The 27,783-nt window shown below is 34.4% G+C and overlaps 1 protein-coding gene across 1 annotated transcript; it reads left to right on the forward strand.

The window, feature by feature from the left end:
• Positions 1-1,130: 1,130 nt before the first annotated feature.
• LOC129003526 (cytochrome P450 4C1-like) lies at positions 1,131-27,653 on the forward strand. The gene is made up of 12 exons (XM_054431822.1): positions 1,131-1,245; positions 11,242-11,433; positions 13,801-13,919; positions 15,366-15,477; positions 18,229-18,420; positions 20,458-20,530; positions 20,924-21,056; positions 23,907-24,083; positions 24,453-24,521; positions 26,194-26,359; positions 27,012-27,191; positions 27,493-27,653. The coding sequence occupies exons 1-12, from the start codon at positions 1,131-1,133 to the stop codon at positions 27,651-27,653; spliced, it is 1,689 nt and encodes a 562-aa protein (XP_054287797.1).
• Positions 27,654-27,783: the final 130 nt, after the last annotated feature.

A 27,783-nucleotide genomic window follows, 5' to 3' on the forward strand; every position in this document is an offset into this window, starting at 1 on the left:
GAATTAATGAAACTTAACAGCTGTTTCAATTAAAGAAGTTGGTTCTGTTCTATGATGTTCAATAGCATAAAAGTTACAAGGATTACCAATAGGGTGCAGCACTATTATTTTTTTTTTTAATTTATGACAACAGCTAATTTTCAACCAAAAGGGGAGTGTGCGTAGCGAACTAACTTCAACCTGGAGGCGAGTTAGCGTAGCGAACGAGCTAACCTGAAGGCAAGTGAGCGCAGCGAACGAGCTCCAACCTAAAGATGAGTGAGCGTAGCGAACGAACTTCAACCAGGACTTGAATGAGCCATGCGAATACTTATGAAGTTAAACGGGGCAAAGCCCGCGGTACAGCTAGTTAAGCATATTTAAGAAACACTGAAATTAATTTGTACTGCTATATAATAACTACATTAAGTACTTGGATGAAATTGTGTTTACAGAGGTTAATATAAAACAAAGTCTTACTGATCTTTTCAATTTGGATAATTTTGATGTTTATTTATTTATTTATAAATGGTTGCACAATTTTTTACAAGAAAAATTCAGTGGTCTTACAGAGAGAAGAATCAGAGTAAACATAGTTAATCGTAGTTAACTAAAACTCGCACTGTCTTTGCGATTATCACAGGCCAGTTCAAAAGTAGGGAAACAACTGGAAAACAAGACTTCAATAACAAGACATAAAAGATAAATAATAACTGTAAATAACAAACTATCTTAACAAGTTAACAAAACAAAATATTCGAAAAACAAAACCAGTATAACAACAACAACATAGAACAATAATGATAGTTGTGCAGTAAAACCTAGTAAAACTTTAGTAAAAGAGGCAGAACAATCTTGATGAAAAACAGATAAAACTTGCGGAAAAATAACAATATGATATACTCTGTACAATAACAAGATAACAACAGTAACAACAGAATAGACTGTATTAAGAAAAATAAATAACAATGCAACACCACTAAATAGAAAGTTTAGAAACATGCAAAGATAGAAACAGCAAACCGATGCCAACACACGGATAACCCCAGGATCCCCTCTGACCCCACACTATTGACATAGACTCACTGAACCACCATGAACACTTCCCCACAGAAGTGCCTCGTTTGCGTTGAGGCTAGTTGTATTAAAGAATGGAAGTCGCTCTCCGTTTGAAGGCAGCTGAGCTCAGGCGAAGAAATCCAGATGAGAAGCTACCATGTTGCCAAGACGCGTCGATCTGGGAAGAGGAGAGTGTTGTAGATAGTTGTAGGGATAAGATCTCTTGTAGAATAATGTTGTAATGATGTTGTATATAATTTGAGAATACACAGTAGTGTGGAGACGTTTGTGCTTTCATAAAAAAAGACACCATTAAAACATATCATATGTACAAAAGTCAAGTTTTGAGCATGTTATTTTAAATTGATTTTAAGACGATAGATATGTCTATTTGTATGTTGCTGTTCATAAACCACCTATACTTAATGAGAAAGTTTTCATAAATAAATTAAATGAAGTATTAATGGATATTAAAAGTAAATATATTATTTCGCTTGGAGATTTTAATGAAAACTTAAAAGAGAATCTTTAAAGCAATTTTAATGAATGGCCGGAGTAGGGGTGGAAGGTTCCAGAGCTGATCTAACTTATTAAAGGGAGCTGCTTCGATGTGGGATTGTTAGTTCAAGAGTGTAGATGTTGTACAGTATCAAGGTGTCAAGACCTGGGGTGGATTCCTGCAGCCTAATCAATGAGTAGTAAGTTTATTTTATTTTATTTAATTTGAATTTATTTACTTTTATCCATCCATAGGTGTTTTCTTATTAAATATTTAATATTGCCTTCAATTATTGCCTTCAAAATATAGGGTCGCCTCTTTTGGTTTACCTTAGTAGGATAGAACGATGAGTTTCTAATATAAATACAATAATTCAATTACAAATATTCTCAGGGAGGGGAACTCGGCTGACTCAAAAGATCTTCAAATATTTATTAACATACAATAATATTTGCCAATTATTTAAAACTAAAATGGGGATAATTAATTGATATTGCTCTTAGGCTTGGTTAGTTAGGTTAAATAGCCCAACGATGAATTGATTAGGTTTTAAAGTTAATAGTTTAATGGGTAAAGTCTTGCTCAAATTGTTTTTTTTTATTATTCTTGGTGATATAGAGATAAAGTGTTTTAATTAGAATTTGGTTTGATCAGATTGAAAATAAAATAAGTCTTTGCTTAATTTCTTCAAGTATGCCTTATAATAACAAAATGGAGAGTTCTTACCAGGTTTGTAAAACTCTATAAACCTTTTGCTGGGGTACACCAGGAAATCTAACAGTTTTATATGAAATAAAAGTAAGTTACTATTTGTGGTTGATAGGACTATTTTGCTAGAAATCCCGAAATGGAAACTTTTGAGGACTGTTTAACGGTTTTTTTAGTGAAGCCCTTTCAAGTGACACTTTATTTTTAATATCTTTATTTTAGACGTCTTTATCTTGACGCAGTGTGATTAGGTGGTCATATGAAAATTAATTGGCATTTTATAATGTATTTTATTTAATTTTTAACATGAAATGTATGTTTAATTGGTTTTGACATGATAGCTATGTTGTAATTGGTTTGGATACAAACTTGTAGTTTTCACCGATGTTTTTATTTTGTAAAGGCCTTAAATATAAAGTGTCATTCGATTGGGCTTTACGTTTAGACATTTTGAACTGACCAAAAAATACCCCGTGTTAGTGTCCCGGTAATGATTGTCACACGAACCAATAAAAACACGATTATGCTACTGTTTTTATGTAACCAATTTTAAAATTTAAGAGGAATAATTCACACTTTTTTCTCATTATGCACATACGCTACGTAAGCCATTTAATTATATTTTATGTAATATGAAATACTACAGGGTAAAATAATCCGGAACAAAAATTTGAAAAAAGTCTGATACGAGTTTACATCCGTAATTAAATCATTTTAACTTGTTTTAGCTTATTTATTTTTTCCTTATAATCCACACTGAAAATTAAATAAGTATTCCATTTTGTAAATAAACAGTTGCAACTTTGCAATAACTCCTTGAAATATACTAAATTAATACTTAAGTTTACTATTTTAAAAATGGTTGTAAACTAAATCTAATTTAAATATTATTTTTAACGTTCAAGTCATTTATTTTTTAATACTAGAATATGCCATCATTTAAATAAGGTGGAAGATTATGACTTTGAAATTGTACACCTACATTTTTTTTACAAACACTTTTTTATCAGCTAAGTGAGGAGGTCATATTGACTGTTTACAGGGGTTTGATATCTTTTCGATAGTGACATCACACCTAATTATTAGTATAATCATAGGCTAATGTTTTTCAACCCAAACAACTGAAGTTGTAAGTTCTAAAAATACTTACAAAGATTTCCCATTAACATATTTGTAAGGATTACAGTATTTCTTCCAAGCAATATTTAGAGAAATATTAACTAAGGCATGGAAAGTAAAACATTCTATATTTCTCCATTTACTCATATTTTAACATTTAAGTAGCCTAAGTTAAAATAAATAAACATATATAATTGAAAGTTACACGGAGCTAGAAATGAAGGAACGGCCATGGCTTTTAAGGTTCGTTTTAAAATTGCTGAAGAAGCTATTATTTATTCAAAAGAGGAAATGGAGAATACAGGTTGAAGTGAAACTTATCACCAACTTCGCATTATATCCTTGTTTACCCAGTAAATCACGCTTACAATAAGTCCTTAGCTCTAATCCTGTTTGTCTCACAAAAGAAGATTTACTGTATTTCCTTTTTTACCAAGTGTGTCAACAGCTAGAACAAAAGGAAATGCATTAGCATATGAAAATCAGCTGGAATGTATAACATGTTTTCTGTTTTGTACTCAGCAATTAATCTTTAACTTTTGGTAGCAGCTACTGGTTTTCCATTTAACTCTTCTTATTTGGTTATTAGTTAGGCGTGATTAGACCTAAACATCAGCATCCAAAGTGAAATTTTTACTCCAAACTGTTCAATATAGTCCGTATTTTGTGCCTAAGGTTACACAATTTTGAGCGTCGGGTTAGGGGGAGAGGGGTTTAAGTAGAAAAATTGGTAGTGGTTTAGATTTTTATGAAATATCTCGAAAACTATGTGGTTGGCACAAAATGCGTTATTTACAATTAGCAATCAAGGATGGCCAGTTTCATAATCTTGTTAAGGTAAATGGTTAAAGAGCGACAAAAGATTAAAAAAAATTTAGTGAGTTATGTTTATCAATCAATCGTCATGAGATGAGACGTCAATCAATGGGAATAATTATCGATAAGATGTGCAATGTCAAATCAGCATTATGTCATGCTGACATGCCAATAATAGGCCTACAAATATCCTACTCCCAATCCATGGAAATATTAATATTGTTTATGAATAAATGGTAACATAAACGAATATCATCCACATACGGTGTAAATGGTCTTTTGGAAAACACTCTTGTCACAATAAAATGTATTTATATCTAAACCACTGATCTTAAGCTAATGAAATAATAATGTATATAGTTAAAAGACACATAGCAAAACTATAACTGATATCATAAAGACATAATTGACGTTTGAAGTACTGTCATGAGAAACAGGCACTGATTCAAATATTGTGGTAGTTAAATTTTGTATGTTCTATTAAAAAAAATGTTTATTTTGTTAATAGTATTTATACAGATAATACCTGGGGAATGATCTCTGCTTGGTTCTCTTAGGTTTAACAGACCAAACAAATTAAAAGAGACACATAATGAAATTATCATGTTTTTTTTTTGTACAAAATATGCACACCTAACTCTTGTTTTAATAACCATAATTCTTTTGGTTAAATCTTCGTCTTTATTTTGTAACCATCAAGGAAACCTATTAACCCAATATTTATCTGTTTTTCAATGAGTCGTATAGCAAAACACGTGTTTCCATGAGGTAATGGCTTGTACCAATCAAATTTCTAACCCTTATTTTTTAAGTCCCTTATTCCGAACCTTTAGCATAATCCTTCCACTGTTTTTTTAGGTTATGTTTGAGAACCCTCAAATATCACACAGACATAAATAGCTTGTATTATAATACAAGTACTGTATAATATAGTACATAGTATCAGTTTTCTACGGTTGGCAAGAGCATATATTCTAAGGATTTTTTTTTACTTATTACTAGTACTATAAACTATGAAAGATCAATCTGGTCTTGTGGTAAAGCGAAGGGGTTCGGTGCCCAATGTCCCGGGTTCAAATCCCACACACATGGATTTTATGTGTGCCGCAACCCTCTAGGATTAGCCTGTAGTAATGTGTAAAAACAGTTCCGGGCTAGAACTAGAGTCCTAGATGGGACATAAAAAAACATAAACTATTGGTCTTCGTAGCAACCCAAAGTTGGTAGAGTATCGATAATGTATTGATCAAATCAAACCCATCAGTAGTAATTACAGTAATACGATAATGATTTAAAGTTGGCATCGAACCTTCAGCGTTCAGCCTGTAACCACAAAACTCTACAAGTTAGTAAAAGTGTGCCACCAGTGTTCTATTACATCACTAACCGAATGTACAGCACAGATGCAAATTAAATTACTCCGACAACCTCTGAATACCTGATGAACTACGGTGTCAGCTCTTTGACGGTATAGAGGCTATTGAAGCAATCTTATGCCAAAGCACGTATAACGTGTAAGTCCTGAAGTGAAACCCACATGATAAGACGATGCTAATTGATTACATAACATAACAATGACATGTAAGATATAACATAGGTCAATCAAACATATTAAAAACCCCTACACATTACAAACATTAGTTAGAGTAAGGTTTGCAGGATAAATATCATTCTTCACAGAACTATTAAGTTTTTTGATGTGCTTTATGTTGTACAGATTTTGTGAAGACGTGGTCAATATCACAGAACCTTTTTTAACTTTTCAAGCACATTATCACAGTATTAATAGTTGCATAGCCTTAATTATGTAAAAAAAGAGTTCATGATTAAGAAAATTGTTCATAAGACCTTTTGTTTCTGTTTAGGTGTGTAAACCAATTATAGTGGAAGCTCACAATCCATCGAAATTGAAATTATGATTAAATAAGTTTTATTTGTTAGTATTACAAATTAATACTACATCGATGTTAGTGCATACATCTTTTAGGTTAGGGCATAATTCGACGTCACATGTTAATATATTACTAATGAAGTGAAAAATGTAATGTTTTACATTGGAAAAGTCATTCATTAAAATGGTAACTTTTAAATTTATACGTTGAATTGATGAAAGGTAACACGTTGTTGTAAAATAGTTGAATAAAAGAACATCGTTATTCTTGTGGTGCTAATTCTTAGTTTATAGAATGGCAAGATTAATTTAAAATGCTGTAAAGTTATATAGCTTAAGGGTTTCTGCTAAGATGAGAGCAAAATGTGTTCTGACGGAGTTGTTAAGTTGTTTCACTTTATCTAATGAGCTGAGTAAAACTTAGAAGCCAACATTTTACTGTACATTATCTTCTTTCTTCTGCGTTGTTGCTTATTTTCAATTCTACGGGTGCTATTTTATTTGTGAACGAATAAATCAAATGTTTTTCTAATTTGAATTACGTCCTCCACAATTTCAGAGTTTATATAAAAGAAATATACCATTACCACTTTTAGCGAGAATGTTGAAAAGTTTCGCTCTATAAAATAATTTGTCTACGCAAAAACAAAATAATGTAGTATGTGTAAGTAAAAACCCATATTGAAACACAATAGAGATAAACTGCAGACCTATCATATCGTTAAAGACAAGAACTTTTGAAATTAAAAAACAAATTCTCCTTGCAATTAATAATTGTACAAAAACATGTCCCAACAGGCGAATAGTGGTATATATATTTACCAAGCTTATTCCAAAAGGAAAGGGAATATAGTAATAGTTAATAAGCACATTCTAAGTACTATGCCAAATAAAAACTTTATCATATGATTAATCATTTTGTCCGTAAATTCCACTTAAAGTTAAGCAAAATAAGAAACACCCTTTCTATCTATTCTTTCGTAGTATCTTTCAAGGTATTGCTAAAAATACTAAAATAATTGTTTACTGTGCATACAACTCTTTTGAGGACAACCATTCTCTTCAAAAATTTTATATTAATATTATTGTATAATATTATTTCTATAATAATAATTATTATTAATATTGTAATTATATTACAAATTGAGATAGGAACGCCACCTAGATGCATTAAGTTTAACTCATAGTGAGTTTTTAAGTCTGTTGATCTGTGTACCTTTGATACTGACTAACATCAGCTGTTTCACTAGCCAGGATCATTTGTTAGATTCCCAATGATCAGGAACAGCTGGGTACAGTTTTGAACCATCAAAAAGCTGCTGACTTTTCTATAAACCGTCTATGTCTTTATTGTTAATATGAAACATAAAATTAAAAACAGAGAAAATGTATGTTATATATCATATGTATTATTTAATTTGACATTCCTTTCTTACCAATCTATTAGATTTATTTTCGATTTCATTAAACAATTCTGCTATGCCTTAGTGTGTGTGTGTGTACCCTACGAACCTATACACAAATATAGTTACCGTATTTATATTTAAGTACATATCAATTCAATTTAATTCAAATTACCTTTATATACCAAGTACATTAGGAATTTATACATGAATAATGTCATATTTCTTAGTGATAAAGTTATAATAAAATATACATTTTTATATTAAATAAGAGAAACATTGTGAAAGAACAAAGAACCAACAGAAAATGACATAAATAAAGTTAAAAAATAATTTAAGGGGAAAGAGAAGTACATATTACAGTTTATCAAATGAATAAATAGCCCTGCTAATGAAAAATGTCTTATGTTTATTTTTAAATGTTTGCTTAATATGTGGATTACAAGCTGGTTTTGGTTTAAAAAAATATATAAAACAGCCCTGATATTGGATTAGTTTCAACCTAATTATTTAATTATTTTTGTTTAATTTTTCGCTAGACAACACTAATATATGTTTTCATAAAATTTATGTCTTCTGAATCAACATTACATTTAGATAAATTTATCCAGTAGACATCAAAATCAGAGTTATTCGATCAATTAACGTGCGTGTGTCAACACGTCTGTTTTTGCATGTTTATGACCACACAATACTTAATCGAATTTAATCACCTACCGCCGTTTTGATTGCCACATTCAGAATACAATGTAGTGATAGCGTTTTAAATGATAATAGATGCTAAAGCGTTTGGGTTGATGGTCGCAAAATTATCATAAGAGTTTAAAAATCTAAATATAAAATTAGGCACATTGACTCTTCTTTGTTCCACTCTCTAATGGTCTATCCGTCTCAGTGATGAATCTTCGTGTCTTCTCTCTACAACTGTGAGGAAGGTACGTGCGACTTTTACTACTAAAGTAAACTTTCTTACTCTATTGAAAAATCTGAATCATATTTAGATGTGTAATTAACGCTCGTTAAGCCTAGAGGGAATGTTAGTTAAAATTCTATAAAAAAATCTATATCAATTTATATGACTAATATTTTGTCAATATTTTTTTGGAATACAGTATGATTTATGTATTATGAGTCATTGACTGACTGGGTAGCTGAGTGGTTATAGTGCTCGCCTAGTAATCAAAAGGTCGCCGGTTCGATCCTGAGAAAAGTCAGTAGCTTTTTGATGGTTCGAAACTGGACCCGGCTGTTCCTGATCATTGGGCTTTAAATAAATGATCCTGACTAATGAAACCGCTGATCTTAGTCAGTAACAAAGCTACACAGGTCATCACACACCATTCTACACTCATCCTTCACTCATATTTGGGTTAAAATACGCACCTAGGTGGCGTCCCCGTCTCAATAATTGATTGATTGATTGATTGATTGATTGTGTAAACAGTAACCAGCTTAAGGTTCAAGCAAATCGGCATTACTAAATATTTGTGTATCTTCAGGCCTGTATAGTTTTTATGTCAGTTTGGGGCTAACAGCATAAATGAATCCAATTTCTACTATAATTATTTATGAATCTACATTACTCATCGGTAGAATTTTAGTTTTTCTTGAAACCGTAGAACAAAGTAACATTTTTGGTACAGAGATGAGTGATCCTAGTACATAGTTATTTTAATGACGTTGTATTATTTTAATTATTTCTAATAAACATTACTTACATACCCTTCTCCACTGGCTAAAGATGTGTTGAATTAATATGTTGCATGAGCTACATAAAATTATTAAAACCGAACAGTACAGTATCTAAGATAAATGGCGATGTAATACTACCACCTCATATATTTATAATGTGACGGGCAATAGGAGATATAAATAAATATGCGACGTAAATGTTAAATTGAAAAAAAAACATTAACTGCAAGTATCATTAGGTTATCTATATGTCGTCATAAATAAATAATGGAAAATCGGATAAAATAATTTTAAGAAACGAATTAAACAATTGTTATTAAAATATTGTATGGTATGCTTCTATTAACTCTAAACAATAGGGTACAGCCCCCAATGCTGTAAAAATTATAGTCGAAAAGTTATTTCAAGTTTTGTAATTTGTATCCATTAATGACCAAGTTTCTTCATTGGTTACCTATAATAAGGGGTTGTTGACGAAGGAGACAGCACGAGTCAGTTTTCTGTTATTGATTATTTTATTTTTAAAGGAGACAAATTTTGACATTTATATTAAAAATATTTTAACGTAGGGTTCAGAGTGTTCCAGCCAGTATAATATAATACAAAATTGAATTAAACTTTAAACAGCAGATCTTAATATGCTTATTATTTCCCGTTATAAACAAATTATTTGTATTTGTTACGGTATTAAGCATTTACTTTTTGTACACCCAGATAAACCCCCTAAATTACATGTTTCGTCATGGAACTATAAAATATTTTCCAATTATAATCAAAAGCGCATGATGGGATAGCATGCAGAATGCTGAATTTATTATTTACGTATTCCGTGTACGCTTAGAAATAATTTTGCAACTTTTAAAGATACGAGTACTACGACCTCGAGCAGCTGGTGCAGTCGTTTGCCATTTCGTTCAACGCTTAGATTTAACCTAACCTAAAACATTAACTGAATGTTAACTGTTTGAAAGACTAATTATGTATATGCTTTATATTAACTGTTTGAAAAAATACAGGGTCTTCTAAGCTGTCCTAAACAGATTACAATCAAACAGCATAACATACAGAGATGGAACAAAACATTTCCCCACTAATTCATACCCAAAGAACAACATAACAATATTAAATATGTCATGTTGTGCAACATTTTAATGCTCTAGACTTGATAAACAATTTAGTGGGATTAGAACTCCTTTATCTTCATCTGTTTCAAAATGGCAGCCATTTGTATGGAAAATATTGATATTTAAAGAATACTCTGTATTTTGGAAACCAATTAACTTATTTTTGCTCTTTTTAAAAACTCTTAATCCTCGTGAGTTCAGCTTTAATGTTATATGCGACATATCAACATTTTAAAAACGAATATTTTTTTAATTATTTATTTTTGTTTGTTTTGGTAAATGGAAAAAGGCAACATATGATAAATTTTGAAGGTCTTGACAAAACAAAAAAATTAATAATTGAAAAATAATTAGTTTTTAAAATGTTAATATGTCACATATAAAATTAAAGCTGAATTTACAAGGAAGAATCTTCAAACAGAACGAAAATAAGTTTAGTGGTTTCCAAGATACAGGGTATTACGTAAAAATCAATATCTTCCATACAAATGGCAGCCATTATCAAAGGGGTAAAGATAAAGGAGTTATGTTTTTACTAAATTGTTTGTCTAATTTAGAGCTTTAAAATGATGCACAATATGACACATGTTTACGGTTTAGTACTCTGAGATGCGAACCCATGACCCCCAGTTTCTCGGACACCCTGTATTTTAAAAATGGTAAAAAATTATGTTGTTCCTTGGGTATGAATTTGTGGGGAACAGTTAATCTCTGAATGACAAGCCGTTCGTCTGTAATCTTTCTAGGACAGATTAGAAGACTCACCCTATATAATGTGAAACACGAATGTAAAATGCCTTTGCTGCACTCGAGAAACTTGCAGGTCAGTCAAGTGCAGGTCAGTTGCCGCAGGTGAGTGCGCAAACATTTCTCTCGTGTGCAGCAAAGTACCACTTCGCCCACTAGTTAACAAATAACTCTTTATGTCGGTGTCTTTTACTTTGGTTTTAGCCCTGGTCAGTATGGAAGTATTGACCATTGTATCCAGCGTGCTGTACTCCAGCCTAGTGTTGGTAGTCAGCCTATATTGCTGGTATCGATGGAGGTACAGAGATATACTGAGAGTCGCTTCCAAACTGCCCTGTACATCACGAGCCTGGCCTCTGATTGGAGATTTACATGCAGTACTGTGGGGGCTGGAGAGTAAGTAGTTTGAAACTAAGATACAAATGAAAACTAAATAATAATCAACGAGCGGTTGGCCCAACCTACGTATGGGAATCGAGTAGTTAACAAGAAATATAATTCAGAACAGCTAGTTTAAACGCACAAAGACAAATTCCGGCAGTTTTAATGGGAAAATCATCCTGTAAACAAAGTACGTAGCCACATATTTTTTTCATCTAATTATAGCGGATTATTTTATATTAATGCCTATAGGATGCACTTTAAATCCAACAGTTTTACAATAAAACAGCAAGTGTGAATCTGTAAATCTTGAATTGAGATTGACAGCTGATTCACACAAAGTAGTTTCCCATTGGTCCTCAGACGTTGCCTTCCTTTCAAAATTATCTTTCCTCCAACACAAAAATCATGAAAATCAGTCCATTGGTTAACTCAGTATCGTGAAAAAACAAACCAAAAGCACTTATTGTAGAGAGAGTATCCTACAAAAATGGAAAGCTTTGTGTTAGTGAATCAAACTACAATATCATATATCTATATTACAATATCATATATTACTATTAAAGAAGAGGTTCTGTCAGTCTGTCTGTCTCTGTATGTGTGTTTGTGTGAGCTAAAATCCAAAACTACTGAACCGACTGGGCTCAAATGGGACAAAAATAAAGCTAAAGCTCCCAGTATACAGTATGTTATAAAGACAGGAGTTTTTTATTTCATGACTCTAAATCAACCACTTGATTGATTTTCAAGAGTTTAGTGTCGAAATAAACATAATTTTGAGAACTAGAGAATGTCAATGTATTAGTTTTAATTTAAGGTTTCAGCTGTTAAAGTCTAGAAGCCAACACCTATGTAAATATTTCTACTGCTTGAACTTTGAAGATAGATTAGGAAAATAACAAGGTTTACATATTTTCATTCATCTTGTTAAATTTTTGCAATACAAATTTACAATACATGTCTAACTGCTTGAACTTTATTCGGATAAGGCTTGAAAATATTGATGTTATCGAACAAGAAGATCAAGGATGGTAAGGAATCACGATTTTAAATCACTACCTCAACCTCTGACGGGTATTATTCAGAGATAAACACATGGATGACGTATGACCTAAAATTCTGCAAGTATAATTTTACACAATCTAGAACGTTGCTCGGCGTGTGTTCACGTGTGGTTACGTATGGGTGCGCTAATGTCACTTTTATTTCAACTAAATGTCTTATAAGGGTTCATGGTGTTTTTTTTTCGGCTTCAGCCACGTTGTCACCATTATGCTACCGACAGACGTTTCAACCCTTACTATGAAGTGGCATCCTCAGTGGCTAGGCTGAGACTGGGATGCTTTGGGAACGTCAAAGTCAAGCCGGCGTGCGTGGAATGCAGGCATGCAGGGGTCACTCACTTCCCTTGTTCCTGTATCTTCTTATTTGGTCTGAATTGATGTATTATATATGTTGCCACGACTGTGGAATCTAAAAGCTGTTGTCTTTGTTAAAGTTGTCTGGTTGTTCCCTAATTTCTGTTGCTTCCCTGATTTTTCTGGGGTAGAAATATGGTTCCTTATCAATTGCTTTAACTTCATCCGTGGCAGTCCAGAAAAAATACAAGCTATGCGTGGTGGAGAGAAATACTTCATTTTTTGTGTATCACAAAGAGTACCACTAGGTAGACGACCACTTGGTAAACCAAGAATAAATTGCAAAGACCAAGTAATGAAATACATCTCCAAACTGGGATCTACATTAGAAGAGGCAAGGTATAGAAGAGAATGGGAGGCCAGAATCCATTAAAGTTTTAGTGGCCCACGAGATAAGACAATGCACGATAAGTGATAATATGCAATGGAAGGTGATTGATATGTTACTACTGTACTCAAAACCAGTGCGTGTGAATCAGCAACCAAACTCACATAAAGGATTTTCAAATCAACACAATTGCGGTTTTATTTCAAAATTACCGCGTTTAAAATCTATATGTTATAGGCTTATAATCGGATTAAAGAATAGGTGGTTAAGTGAAATTTGTTTAAAAGATTATTTTCCCTATTAAAACTGCCAGAATTCGTATTTATGCGTATAAACCAGCAGTTCTGAATTATAATAAGTTTTGACTCCTCGATTCCCGTAGGTAGGAAGAGCCACTACATAAATTAAACAGGTGTGTATACTCTTTTAAGTAATTGACAACATAACTTCTAAAGGTTGAATATTCATGATTAAATATTTAGGTAAAATATTCACATTTAATCCAAAGAAAAGGGAGAATGTATTTAAATGTGTCTACAAAAACAATAACTTAATTTTAAGTCATTAGTTGATTTAAGTCTAGTTATTGTTATTATATCCCCGTTCTAAACTTGTTTCAAGTGCAATTGTTTTCAGATTTAACAACCTATATTCTTGAAGAATCAAGAAAAGCTGTGGCCCAAGGACTACACACTGGGTGTTTCTGGATTGGACCTTTGCCTTATCTGGTTGTCCATGACATTGACGACATAAGGGTAAATTAATCATTAAAAGCTATTAGGTTGAGGTGTAAATGTTTTATAACCAAATATTTTAAATACATGGTGCTTAATAGCCCAGGATCATTAACTTGTGCAATTGAGTGGGTTAATAATTTTCCTGTCCCTCGGTGATCTTATTGGTTTCCATCGTGACCGATTTCGAGATTGAAATCTAATCACCATGCTTCTTCAAACGCCATGTCACTCAAGCATATGTTGTCGTGAAATACACAAATAACTGCAGAAAACATAAAACAAGACAAACAGATTGTGGCTGATTTCCTAATAGTTTGTAGATTTAGATCTTTGTAGAAACTTCTAAGGAGTCTAAATACGTCTTTTTTCCGGAAAATTGTGTAAAACATCTATGCTTATATCGAGGTTTGCGTAATTAGTCATTATTTCTTTCTTCAAGGTTATTGTCAAAAGCATTTTCTGCTGGGATTTTGTATTGGATGAAACGTGCTCTAAGCTCTAAGCATTGCTGAATTAACAGGTAGTCTGGCCTTATGAGTTAAATTCAATGTAACACAGAGAAGTAAGGCTCAGGAGAAACATTCAATGGTACACGTTATGTCTAGCACTGGTGCTGATGCATGAAGCAAAATCTAACGTCACCCTTCTCCTTCATTAACGACAAAGTTTACGGTAGAGGAAGACCCTGTGAACTGTAAAGTGCTTGCTGCTCTCGCTCTTCCTCGTCTCAAGTTTTTCCCGGTCTCACATACTTAAGATGAATACATAAAAAAGTGCACGGTCAACACACAAGCTAGTTTCCTCTGTACCATAGGCCTATCTCTTTGTGACTGTATGAAGCCAAATGTAGCTAAGCTACAAATTACTTGCCGATTCTGTTGGATCTGACCATATATTGTTCATATATTCATATACGTTCATATATTGTTCATATTGTTATTATTCTGGAAGTTTTATCTGTTTTTCATGAAGTTTGTTCTGCCCCTTTACTGAAGTTTCACTCGGCCACTGCATTGCATCATTGTTATTGTTCCTATACTGGTTTTGTTTTTCGAATCTCTCGTTTTGTCAACTTGTTCAGATAGTTTGTTATTTATAGTTGTTACTCATAGTTTGTTATTCATAGTTTGTTATAGTTTGTTATTTATAGTTGTTATTTATCTTTTTATGTCTTGTTATTAAAGTCTTGTTTTCCAGTTTTTTTTTACTACTTTTGTACTGGCCTGTAATAATGTTTTCTGCTTCTTCTGTTTGTAAGATAATTTTTTTCATGTAAAAATGGTGGAACCATTAACAAATAAATAAATAAATAATGTGATGAAAGAAATATTTTTCTACCCATAAACGTTTCCCAAGTGGCCACTAAGATTGAGTTGAGTGTGTCATATCAACTTATGCATGCTTAAGTTAATTTAATAAAGAATATGCTCTCTGAATTTGCATTTAAAAGATATTGTTTCTTAGGCGGTGATGGCTAGTTCAAAAACTATTGACAAAGCACAGGAGTACGACTACATGGTCATGGGACTGGACACAGGAGCCGGCCCAATTAGACATGGCTTGCTTACGGCTCCTGGTAAGAATGTATTTTGTATTATAAAATAACATGTTTATGAAATATGCATGTTAAAACATGAATTCAGAGTAAAATGCATGGCTTTAAAAAATGAAGCCAACGTATTACATTAATGATTTAAGCTAGTTTCTAGTCAAAGAAATTAAGAAGGTATATCGGTTTGATGGGTTAAAAAGTTTGTTGGATTAGTATTAATTTTCGTTTTTGGATAAATGTTTTAGTGTACCTGTAGCGAGATCGAGTAATTGTCAAGTATTAATTTCAAAATTAATAGCTGTCACTATTTTCGATGAGTTTATTAGACTACTCAAACTAAAGTCAAAACAAAATGGGAATGACTGACTGTGTTCATTAAATTTAGATATTGCCAAAATGTTATGAAAATATTTATTCATTTTTCTAAAGTTTGTCTCGTGTTTTATTGTCTTCATACACGTTTCCACACTTAGTCCTAACCGTAGTTGCATATAAATGCCCACTTGTAATTTTGTCATTGATAATGTAGCTTAACATGGTACCATTTTTGTCACCAGTCTGTTTACGAATTTACGTCATTTATTACTTTATAGTGAACAACAATTTTAAACACTATTCAATGGATTCTTGTAATTTCCTGACTGTTATAATTGCATTTGGTTCAATTGAAATTCTTTTGGTTGGTAAATGTAATAACGTTAAATATAATTAAACTAACCGTAAATGCAGAGTCTAAGAGCCTGATGTGTTCAGGTGTTTTTTGTTTTCCTTAACTTTAAATTATCAACGTTAGTTAAAGTTTTTATAATAAAATAATAATAATAAAACGACTCTTATTTCAAGCGGTTTTCAATAACAATACTCTGATTTTCAAAACTACTCAAGTCAATACAAAAGAAATATTACAATAACAACATTTGACTTTAAACTGACAATACCTTAACTTATGTTTACAAAAGGCATTTTTTGGAGTTCAGTCGAAAAGCTTTATAACTAAGTTTATAACGAATTTCCCTACTGTATAGGGAAGTAGCTATTACCGTAGGTGGCGTGGTAAGACCTAGGCCCAGAACCGATTTACTTTTTCATTTTGATGACCCCATAAGCCAAAAACACCATTCATTCAAATATATATATATATATATATATATATATGCATAGAGAGAGAGAGGGAGAGATTTATATACCTATATATGTGTCCGTGAACACGATAACTTGAGTAATCTTTAGCCGATTTTGATAAAATTTGGATTGAAGGTTTAAGGCAGGATACACTTGAATGAGTTCGCCAACCAGAATGATCAGACCATGGGAATGGGGTTTTATGGGGTAAAATTAGTTTTTCTAATTTTTGACCCTCAAAACATGAAATATCCCTAATTTTCTCTTAACCTTCTTAAAGAGTTAAAAAAAATTCAGCATATCAAAGTTTTATTGGCCGGTTATTGGTTATGGAGAAAACAAAAAAAATTGTAAATTTAAAATTCCCATGTTATTCTTATAGGGAATATTTTAAAATGTTCTAGTTTGATTATTTATGGATACATTTTGATCAAACTTGGCAAATATATTGATTTTGTACTAAGCTATCGTTATTTTACTTAACAACACACTTTATTAATTTCCTTGTAGCGGCAAACCTAGGTACTCATTAAACCTAATGTTATTTTAATAGATTCAATAGATTTTAATAGATGATTGAAATTCGCTTAGACGGCAGGTTTGCTGCGGCTGGGGTATTTTTACATTTTCTGGTAGATGTTTGTATTTCCGAGCCCTGAAAAAGGAAAAGCCCTTTTTCCATGTTCTAACTGGACGCGAGGCAAGTGCAGCAGGCCATTATGTCTTGTACTGCTCTCTCTAACACATTTCCTAGTTTTCAACTTATCTTTCAGCTAAGTGGGTCTGCTAGTGTAGGTGACCCTGTGAACAATAGCCACAGTCCCTAACAAACATTATGTCCGCACAGGAACATCCACTTTGCTTTCTAAAGTAAGACATGTGGTAAAATTTTCTTAAATCATACACTTTTCTTAAAGCATTGTTTTGCAAACGATTGATCAAATTAGTATGTTTAATTGAAAGGCTGAAACCAAAGGCAGGCAAAGCATAATTAATGACAGGCATTACCAAAGACTTCACTATTTGTAGTTTTACATATTTTGTCTGTATTTTCCTAAATGTATTGAACACCCTGAGCAAAGTCATGACCTTTTAAACGATTGATTTTACCTGTTTTGAAAATGTTAACTCCACGTCAATTGTGAGACCAAAAACTTTAATTGTCTCAGTAGACTTCAATATCATGTTCTCCAGAATTACATCGAGATCGTGCTTGTGACATAAATAATGCATGCTGCGAGAATCATTGAAATAATGTATGAAGGAGCGCTTCTTAACATTCAAAGACTGTCCATGGTTCTTGGACCACAAGAAATTTTCATAAAATCAAGGTTTATCAACTGTTGTGCTTGTAAACTATCTGTGGGCTTGACGAAAAGAGAAGTTGCGAATCATCTGCATACAGAAACAGTGAGCAGTGAGATAAAGGTTTCTTGGGTGTAGTCCTATTCTTCTAGAATCACTTTAACTTAATGGCAACACGGTTAAATTTCCTTGAGATACCAATGATATTTAACCTTATAGAGTTTTCCTCTGCAATGATAACAAGGTAACGCCATGTTTCATACCAAAAATCGACTAAGTAGTAATTCGACTAAGACTCTCGTTTACCGTTTGTAGGAGTTAATGTTGGGCTTTATTTCTCCATTTCAGGCCCAGTTTGGAAACCATCCCGAAAAGTAATAAATACAATGTTTAGGCCTCACAACTTGAACCTGATGATGCCAGTTTACAACAAACATTCTCGCTATCTCGTCAATAGACTGTCCACTGAGGTGGGCAAAGGACCGACAAAAGTCAATATGACTGAATATCTTAATGATGCCGCATACATGACAATAAACGGTAAATATTCATTGTAGAATATGCATTTTAATTATCATTTTATGTATTTTTTGTAGCCATGTCAGGCTCGACTACAACACAGGAGAGTAAGTTGGTCTAGTGGTTGAGATTGTGACTTTCGTCCTTGAGGTTTCGGGTTAAAATCCCGCTAAATTACTAATAGAATTTATCTGAGTGTGGCTGCAGCCACAAAGTCTAGCCTAAATCCCGAAACAAGATTCCGGCCAGAGCAAAGTGTCCTTGAAAAAAAAACTTTACATCTCTTATATTGGTGCCAAAATTAAAAGGGGCTTCCACAATCTCGGACTGTTGTAGGGAAAGACAAATATTAGCTCTAACACTGACAGCATTTAACCTTTCATTTTACATTATTTATATTTAATCAATAATTTTTACATTATATAAATAATTTCAAATGCGTTGTTTTCCTAGTCAAACTCAGCTCTATCAAAAGAAATGTATTTGTTTAAAAATTCTAGATTTGTTTCACTGTATACATTGGCATAAGTTGGTGTGCTTAAAGTTTCGTTCATTTATTGTTGTACTAAAGTACTCGTCCTTCGTACGGGGTTGGCGTATAGTAAAAGGCGATCCAGAAAGTAAAGAACGTTTCGTTATGACGCCGCTAGGCGCGCGCCGATCTCGTACTTTTTGGTATGTGCGTACTCGGCAACTCAGTCGGCATCCAGCCGTGACAATTGGAGCATTCTAGCGCTGCCCGTTTTTTTCACAATTTCAACTTAAGATGAGCGCTGCAATAAAAAATCCCTCCAGTTAAGGGGTGCGGTCAGTGATACGGTTTTTGTTGGAAAACACTTAAAACCGAAACTTCTCCTCAATTTTCACGGACTTTGTTGTTTAAAATTGTCACGCAACAAAGCGAAAGACCCGTTATCGGGAATCGGCGGTTTTTGCGAACCTTTTCATCAACTTTAGCGACCAGTTCCATCAGTCATAATGCTCGGCGTCCACCCTTCGCTTCGTCATGGCTCATGAGCGTCAGATCGGCCATTTTTAATCTGAATGCACCATTTTCTCAGAACTTTCAATCATTACGTTTTTTTCCCTTAAACTTCATACCCTTGGAGATAAATGTCTATCGATTTTAAGTTTAAGGCCAACACAAACCGTATCACTAACCGCACCCCTTAAATGGCGGGATTTTTTATTGCAGCGCTCATCTTAAGTTGAAATTGTGAAAAAACGGGCAGCGCTAGAATGCTCCAATTGTCTCGGCTGGATGCCGACTGAGTTGCCAAGTACGCACATACCAAAATGTACGAGATCGGCGTGCACCTAGCGGCGTCATAACGAAACGTTCTTTACTTTCTGGATAACCCACGTATAAAACCGTTATTGCAGTTATACTGCGTTGGCAATGGGGGAGGACACGGTTTGAGAAAATTTGGTTCCTAAATTTACGGTATGCTAACACATTTACCATATCCATAATGTTCTACAACTGCACCTAAACAATAGAAAAACGTAATTATCAAATATTCGCACAATATCACAAATAATTTATTAAATTGAAAAAATATACATAACTGTAAACAATTCTACTTTGATAGTTCTCATTGTGTATCACAGCTTTTTGTAACTGCTTAGTTTAAATTAGCTGTTGTCATAAATGCAAAATAATAATAGTGCTGCACACTGTTGGTAAACCTTGCAACTTGTTAATTCTATTAAATATCATAGAACCAAATTGTTTCGTTGAAACTGCTGGCAAAATTTTATAATTAATTTTGAATCCATAAAAATAACATTGGAACTTTTTACCCTCATGGGTTAGACCTATGGGATTTTCACAACTTTAATATGCCTATGTGTTTTTTAAGACTATCAAGTACCTCTCTGAAAAATTTCAGCTCAATTGGTTCGATATGGACCAGAACGTGATAGAACTTTAGAGTTATACACAAAAATCCACACTTTCACATTTACAATATTATAGTAGGATTATGTTTGTAATTAGAATAAACACCTCTTTTATGATAAAATATACTTTTTCATTTACTTCTGTTTGACTACCAGATTTCATCTTTGGGTTCGATATCAACGATGTTGATCCTGAGGAATTTAGAGAATTTCTAAATATCGAAGAGAGGTAAGTTAAGCTCTATTTCCCAAGACCAATACAATATGAACACACGCTGGAAAAATGTACAAACAATTACAAATATGTCAACTAGGGTGTAATGTAATTAAATTGGGGCCTTAACATATTTCAATGTTAATCCTATATTACACCGGTAGCTTTTCCTCTTAGACGTTTCTCCTTATGGCAGTGACGTCATCCACGTAGTCAATGACATTGGCCATTTCGAGTCTTAGAAAACATGATATATGGCCTAAAATAATAATAAAGGTAAGTTATTAAGGAAATTATTGTTATTAGGTTATTAACTATTGTAATACTCACATTACTTAGTACACCTACCTTTTTTATGGTGCTAAAATTATTTTACTACAATAATAAATATTGTTCTTGTATTTTCAGAATTACATTACTCTTTATGGACCGCATTTTCAAGCCTTGGCTAAGGTGGAAACCTCTGTTTCAAGCTTTAAAAAAGAAAGAAATAACTGACATTAGCAATGTAATAAAGACATTTTTAGGAAATGCATTGATGGTAAGTAATGCCCCTCCCTGGTTACAAACTTGTAACAAAGAAACTTGGCACTTGCTCTCCACCTTCCGTCATGGACGGGGCCACTATGGAGAGGATAGTCAAGTCCCTTTTCCCGGCTCACAGTGCTCACACGTTGTGTCCACTGCGGGATTTCTGAAAGGTGGATAACGTACCACTTTTAAGTCATGAAGAGATGGAGGCGGCCGTGCTATCCCTGAAGAGTAATAAGGCTCCTAGACCTGAGGGGGTACGCGGCGAAGTCCTCAAGAAGGTTTTGACTACTAACCCCTTAATCCTTTTGAGCATATACAACGCCTGCGTAGTCGAGGAAGCTTTCCCCTCGTGCTGGAAAACAGCTGGTCTTGTGCTTGTTGGGAAGGGGAAGGAAGACCCAGACCTGCCATCCTCCTACAACCCTCTGTGTATGTTGGATACGGCTGGCAAAGCTCAAAAAGTTGAGCCGTTCCCGGCTGAATTCAGCCATGGTCGCTGCGAAGGACCTTTCCCCTCGTCAGTATGGATTCAGGATGGGGTGGTCTACGGTTGACGCTATTGAGGAGGTGAAGCAAGCCGTGATGAGATCTTAGGATTTTAACCACTACTCTCGTAGGGTTGTGCTGCTCGTATGCGCGAAACGCATTTAATTCCGCGAGGTGGTGCGATATGCTGGATGCTCTCCGGATAAGGATTATCTCCGGTTCCGCCTCCTCATGTATGACACTACAGAAGGCCCACGGACGATGGGTGTCACTTTCGGTGCTTCCCAAGTTTCCATACTCGGCCCAGACCTCTGGAATGTCGCTTATGACAACCTTCTGAGGTCAAAAATGCCCAAGGAAACTGTTTTGGTTGGTTACGCAGACGACGTTGCAGCTTTGACAGCTGCACGTAGCGTTGAGCTGGCTCAGCTAAATCTGGACCGTGTTATGCGTACCATAAACGCATGGATGGCATACCACGATCTCCCGCTAGCTTTGAGCATAACTGAGATCGTGATATAAAAAAAAACTTATTGACACCATCGTGTCGTTGAGGGTGGGGGCTGTCGAAGTCCAGACTGTTCGTACTGCCGAGTACCTTGGGGGTATAGTGGACAGCAAGTTTAGCTGGCGGGATAGATTTTCCGTATGAAGGACAAGGTAGCTAGGGTGGTTTCCTCTCTTAGTCGGTTGATATGTCGGAGGGCCTCAGTCCAGTTGTAGAAGGCTGTTAATGTCTTCTGTCCAGTCCGTACTCTTATACGGTGCTGAGGTGTGGGCAGACGCTCTCAATAAGGAGGTATATAGGATGCGGCTCGCCCGAGTGTAGCGTCAGGCAGCACTAAGAGTAGCATCCGCATACCGAACAGTGTCCGAACCCGTCGTCCTGGTGGTTGCTGGAGTCATCCACGTCAAACTTTTGATGACAGAGAGAAAGGCAATTTATCAGCGTCGTGGGGAGGAGCAGGCACGAACAGAGGAACGCACCCGGACCTTCCAGCTGTGGCAGGAGATCTGGGAACAGGAGACACGGGGACGCTGGACCAGGCGACTGATACAGTAAGTCCATCCTTGTGTTAATCGGTGGTGTGGAGAGGTGAACTTCTACCTCACCCAGTTTCTGACGGGTCACGGCTTTTTCCGATCGTACCTGTTTAGGGTGGGCAAAGCCGTGTCACCCGATTGAATATACTGCCCAGCAAAGTCATTCCCGATGACGTGGAACATACCTTTTTCCATTGCCAGCGTTGGGAAAAGCCCCACCTGGAGGCTCAACAGTTAGTAGGACTACTGTTGGTGGACACGGTCATACCGATTATGACGGAAGGTGAGGACAATTGGACCTGTGTGTCACATTACATCCAGGGTATTCTCCGCGCCAAGAAACTCGACCTTAACTGGGAAGCGGTGTAGGTCATAAAGAACCTTAATGCCAGAAACGTTGAGAGCCCTGAGGGCTTAGGTCACACGTTGGCCTGACTTGAAGTAATGTGACAAACAATTCCAGGTCTGTGTCCAACCGAGTAGAGGGGTTTTTTTAGTGAGTAGTCTGTGATAAATTCAGGAGTCTCACACTACAGGCTGGCTACCTGTGTGCGTAAAAACATTTTCCCTCCTCTCCCTAAAAAAGTAATGCTTCCATGTTTTAGCTAAGTAATGTAAAACATATAGAAATGCATAAGTAGTTAAAGATCTTCTTGATGATCTTCCTGATCTTCTTGATCAGGACACAGTCATTTTGAACCAGAAACCTGTCCTTAGTTTGTATAATGCGATATGCATTTAAATGGGAATCCTAGTTAAGTAGTAGTCAAAAGTTATATTCCTACATTACAAAATTAATTACAGATAAACTGACAGAGAGGGTTTGACAGTTACGCTAAATGTCCTTGACAACTAGGTATCAGGTGCTGGAAGTATTGAGTTATGGCATTGTGTTTTCACCATTATTTTATTTTATGACAATTCAAATTGAGGGTATATACGTAAATATATAGGGTAAAGTCATACATACATACCCAGCATCTGCATACTTTTACTTAGTTCGAGTGCAGTTTCCCGAAATTTTGAATGCTTTAAGTATGGATTTCTTTGTTAAAATAGGAACTCACAGCACCAGAGTAGCTATAACGGGATAACCCAAGACGAGGCTTTAGAAATGTATTCAGTCTGTCTAATAATGTTGTGCGCCTTCAGACCGACTTTTAAAAACATGTTTCTTTACTAGATGCGACTGGGCCTTAACTAACGATAATTTAATATTGTCAATAGATGTTTAAATATCTTAAATGTTTCGGGTGTAATAAAGGTTTAAGATACAGTATGTTTGACCTAAACCCATGTCCCATTCTGGTCAAACCTTACATTACAGAAGGCCGAGAATCATGCAGAACTGAAACTAAAAAAGCCAATGGAAAATGAGAATAACTATGAATACTCCAAAGACGAATTCATGAGCTTCCCAGACGTGTATAGACCCTTCCTGGAAAGAAACCCTGAGTTTACGGAAGCTGACATGAGGGGAGAAATTGTCACTTTGTTCGCAACGGTAAATGACATGCATGTACTGAAATTTATTTTAAGAATTTTAAATTTAATTGAATTCTTATAAAGATAACTACGAATTCTAGATGACACTTCACGACAAAATAAAAAAGTAGCCTAGATGAGAATTGATTCGAACTCTTCAAACACTTTTACGTTAGTATAGACTAAAATTTGTTTCGTCCTGATATATATATATATATATATATATATATATATATATATATACATATATATTTAATGATGAATAAATTTTACAGCTGAAATATATATATATATATACGCACTGTTTAAGATTAAACAGTTTTTTTTAAATATTGGAAACTAAAATACCATTTTAAATATAAACTTCTAATGTATAATGATTTTATAGGGTACTGATACGGTAGTCAACCAAGCATCCTACTTTCTCATGGCCATGGGACAATACCCTGAATACCAGGTAAAAATAACTTATGAGCTAGAACATTAAAATTCTAATTAGAATGTATCTTGAAACAATTTAGCCTTTTTCTTGTGTATTTATGATAAAGTTACAACACTATTTATTTTTTTTTTTTTTTTGTTAACCCTGCTATAAAAGGTGACCTTGTAGCTTTTGCGTTTACATTATATTTCAGTCAAAAAAGGTCACTCATATGAACATAGTTAACAAATTTTAAATTTCCATTTACAAATTAAAATTGAATGATGTAATTTCTAACTTACTACAGCCATTTTATTGTACAAAATATTTAGAAAAGTATGATAGCTTACTAAGCTAAATTCGATCATATTTAGACAGTAGGTACATATTTTTTAATGGTTTTATAAACTAATATAGGCTAATTTTCCTACAGTTACCTGACAAAGTGGGCTGTCTTGTACCACAGCCATCAAAGTAGGGAATTGCTGCATTTAATTAGTTTTGCCACACTTATTTTACTCTCGCCACAATCATTTTTCCCACACTCCATTTTTCCAATCGAACAACACTAAAAAGTGTGCTTTTATTAGACACGTGATACGTGTACGCTTGAGAAATAAGTTGGCAACACTTAATAATACTACGAGTACGATCCTAGTGGATTTAACCTAACCTAGAACATGTTTTTAAAAGTTTGAAGGACAAATTAATTCTATGCTTTATAGTAACTTTTGGAAAAATATAATGTGTAAAACGAGTGCAAAGTGCCTTTGCTACACTCAAGAAACTTTCCAAACTCGCCTGCGGCTCGCGCGTACACACTTCTCTCATGTGCAGCAAAGTGCCACTTTGCACATTAGTTACACATATAAACTATTTTACAACAAGCAAAGGCTCCAACAAGGTCACACTGGCGAGCATTACGGCATGTTTTTAGCGAATTTCCCTATAGGGAAGTAGCTATTACCGTAGGTGGCACGGTAAGACCTAGACCCGGGACCGATTTACTTTTTCATTTTGATGTCCCCAGAGGCCAGAAACACCGTTCGTTCAAATTTATATAAATATATATATATATATATACGTCCGTGAACGCGATAACTTGAGTAATTTTTGTCCGATTTTGATGAAATTTGGTTTAAAGGTGTAAAGCGGGATAAACTTGAATGAGTTCGCGAACCAGCACGATCGGACCATGGGAACAGGGCTTTACGGGGGGTTTTATGGGGTAAAAATTGGTTTTTCTCACTTTTGACCCTCAAAACACAAAATTTCCCGATTTCTCTTAAGACCTTTTTAAAGAGCTTAAAAAAAAACAAATAATTTAGTATATAAAAGTATTTTTGTTCGATTATTAGTAACGGAGAAAATTAAAAACATTGTAAATTTAAAATTCCCATGTTATTCTTATGGAGAATATTGTCAAACGTTGTAGTTTGCTTGTTTATGGATATATTTTGATCAAACTTGGCAAATTTATTTATTTTGTACTAAGCTATCAATATTTTACTCAAAAACACACTTTATTAGTTTCCTTGCTCAGCAAACCTAGGTACTCGTTAAACCTAATGTTATTAAAATATATTTAACTGAAAATCAATTCAGACAAATGGAAATTCGCTTAGTCGGCAGGTTTGCTGCGGTGGGGGTATTTTTAAGTGTGGCCTTGCCTCCAATAACAAAATTATATGAAATGTACTGGTTAAAGGACAAGCTGTATGAAGAGATCACCTCAGTTGTTGGTCCTGATGATGACGTCAGCACAGATCATATCCGTCAGATGATCTACCTTGACCAATGCTTCCAGGAGACTCTTCGTAGTTTCACCCTTGTCCCCTTAACCATAAGGAAAACCTCCGAAGAAATCAAACTGAGTATGTTGTGTCGGTTAATATTAGCTTTCTAACTACTGACTTAGCATGAAGTAACTAGTATTATCGTCGTTTTAGCATTGTAGACATTTGTAGTTTAGTACACATTTTTTATTGGCAATACAGTTTTTGTAACTTTTTAGTGACAGTATCACTAAAAATTATATTTTAATAGAACATTTGTCTTTCTGAAATCTATTGAACTCAGACAATTCATGAAGGCCAAATTTCAGGAACATAACGTAATGTAAAAATATAAATGAGGTAAACCTTACTTATGTATGTATAGGCAAATTTGCATAAGATTAAGCACTTATTTTACTTGATACTTCTCTTTCGTATACTTCTATTTTCGTGAGTTTGTGGCTTAATTAGTAGCGCTGCGGACTTTGGGCCCAAGACAGCGATTTCATAGAATCGGATCTGTGACTAATTTTTCTCAGTACACTTCCCCCCCCCCCCCCCTTGTACTGTACAAGGGCTCACCCCTTTCTTTGCTGGATACGTTTCATGCAGAGGCTTCTGTGACCCTTTTGGACGGGGAAATGCAAGGTAAAAGATGCTGCCAAATATTTTCAAAAATATAGTTATTCATGAGATGTACTACTTGATTACCAACCAAACCACAAAGTAAAAAAAGTTCTTTATTTTCCAGGTGATTGCACCGTTCCAGCCAATCAAAACATAGTTTTGTCACTCTACGGGGTACACATGAACCCCAAGATATTCCCTAACCCTGAACGGTTCGACCCTGAACGATACACACCAGAAAACGTCGCATCAAGAGGCAAACATGTCAACGTAGCCTTCAGCGGAGGACCAAGGGACTGCATAGGTAGAGGACAAGCTAGGCAATTAGCTATGGACCAACTGTGCTTAGCCAAATTATTAAGAAAAACCTTATTTTTATAGGTCAATGATATTGACTAATTCGTATTGGAAGTCATCTAATTTTAATTATATATGTTTTAACTACGTACCAAGCAAAATCCACCAACTACGTCTTAAGTTGGCATGCTAAAATATTTGTTAGCTAGAAAAAGAAAATACATCAGTAAGTCCCAAAATTATGTAAAAATGTAGTGTTTTTAAAACGCATTACATATTTTATAATCCACATGTTATTACCTGTGCAGGAAAGCAGTACGCATCGCTTCTCGTCAAGGTCTTGGTGGTGCAAATTCTGAGAAAATACAAAGTAACGCCTGTAGTGGATGTACACAAATTAAGGGTGATGCTGACCATTGTTATAACCAGCATGGAGGGATACTTCGTGGAGATGACGCCTCGCCATTAATACTTTTTTAATACGTTAGAAATTAACAATGAGAAGAAAGATCACAAGAAAACACATACTGTTTAAAATACCATGGTTTTTAAAATTATTGTTAGGTATAATGAACAATTCTAATAAGCCTCGTGCAATA

The sequence above is a fragment of the Macrosteles quadrilineatus genome, unplaced genomic scaffold (assembly GCF_028750875.1).
Source record: "Macrosteles quadrilineatus isolate MER2022 unplaced genomic scaffold, UCM_ALF_1.0 Scaffold_9__3_contigs__length_116548681, whole genome shotgun sequence".
NCBI classification, from domain to species: Eukaryota; Metazoa; Arthropoda; class Insecta; order Hemiptera; family Cicadellidae; genus Macrosteles; species Macrosteles quadrilineatus.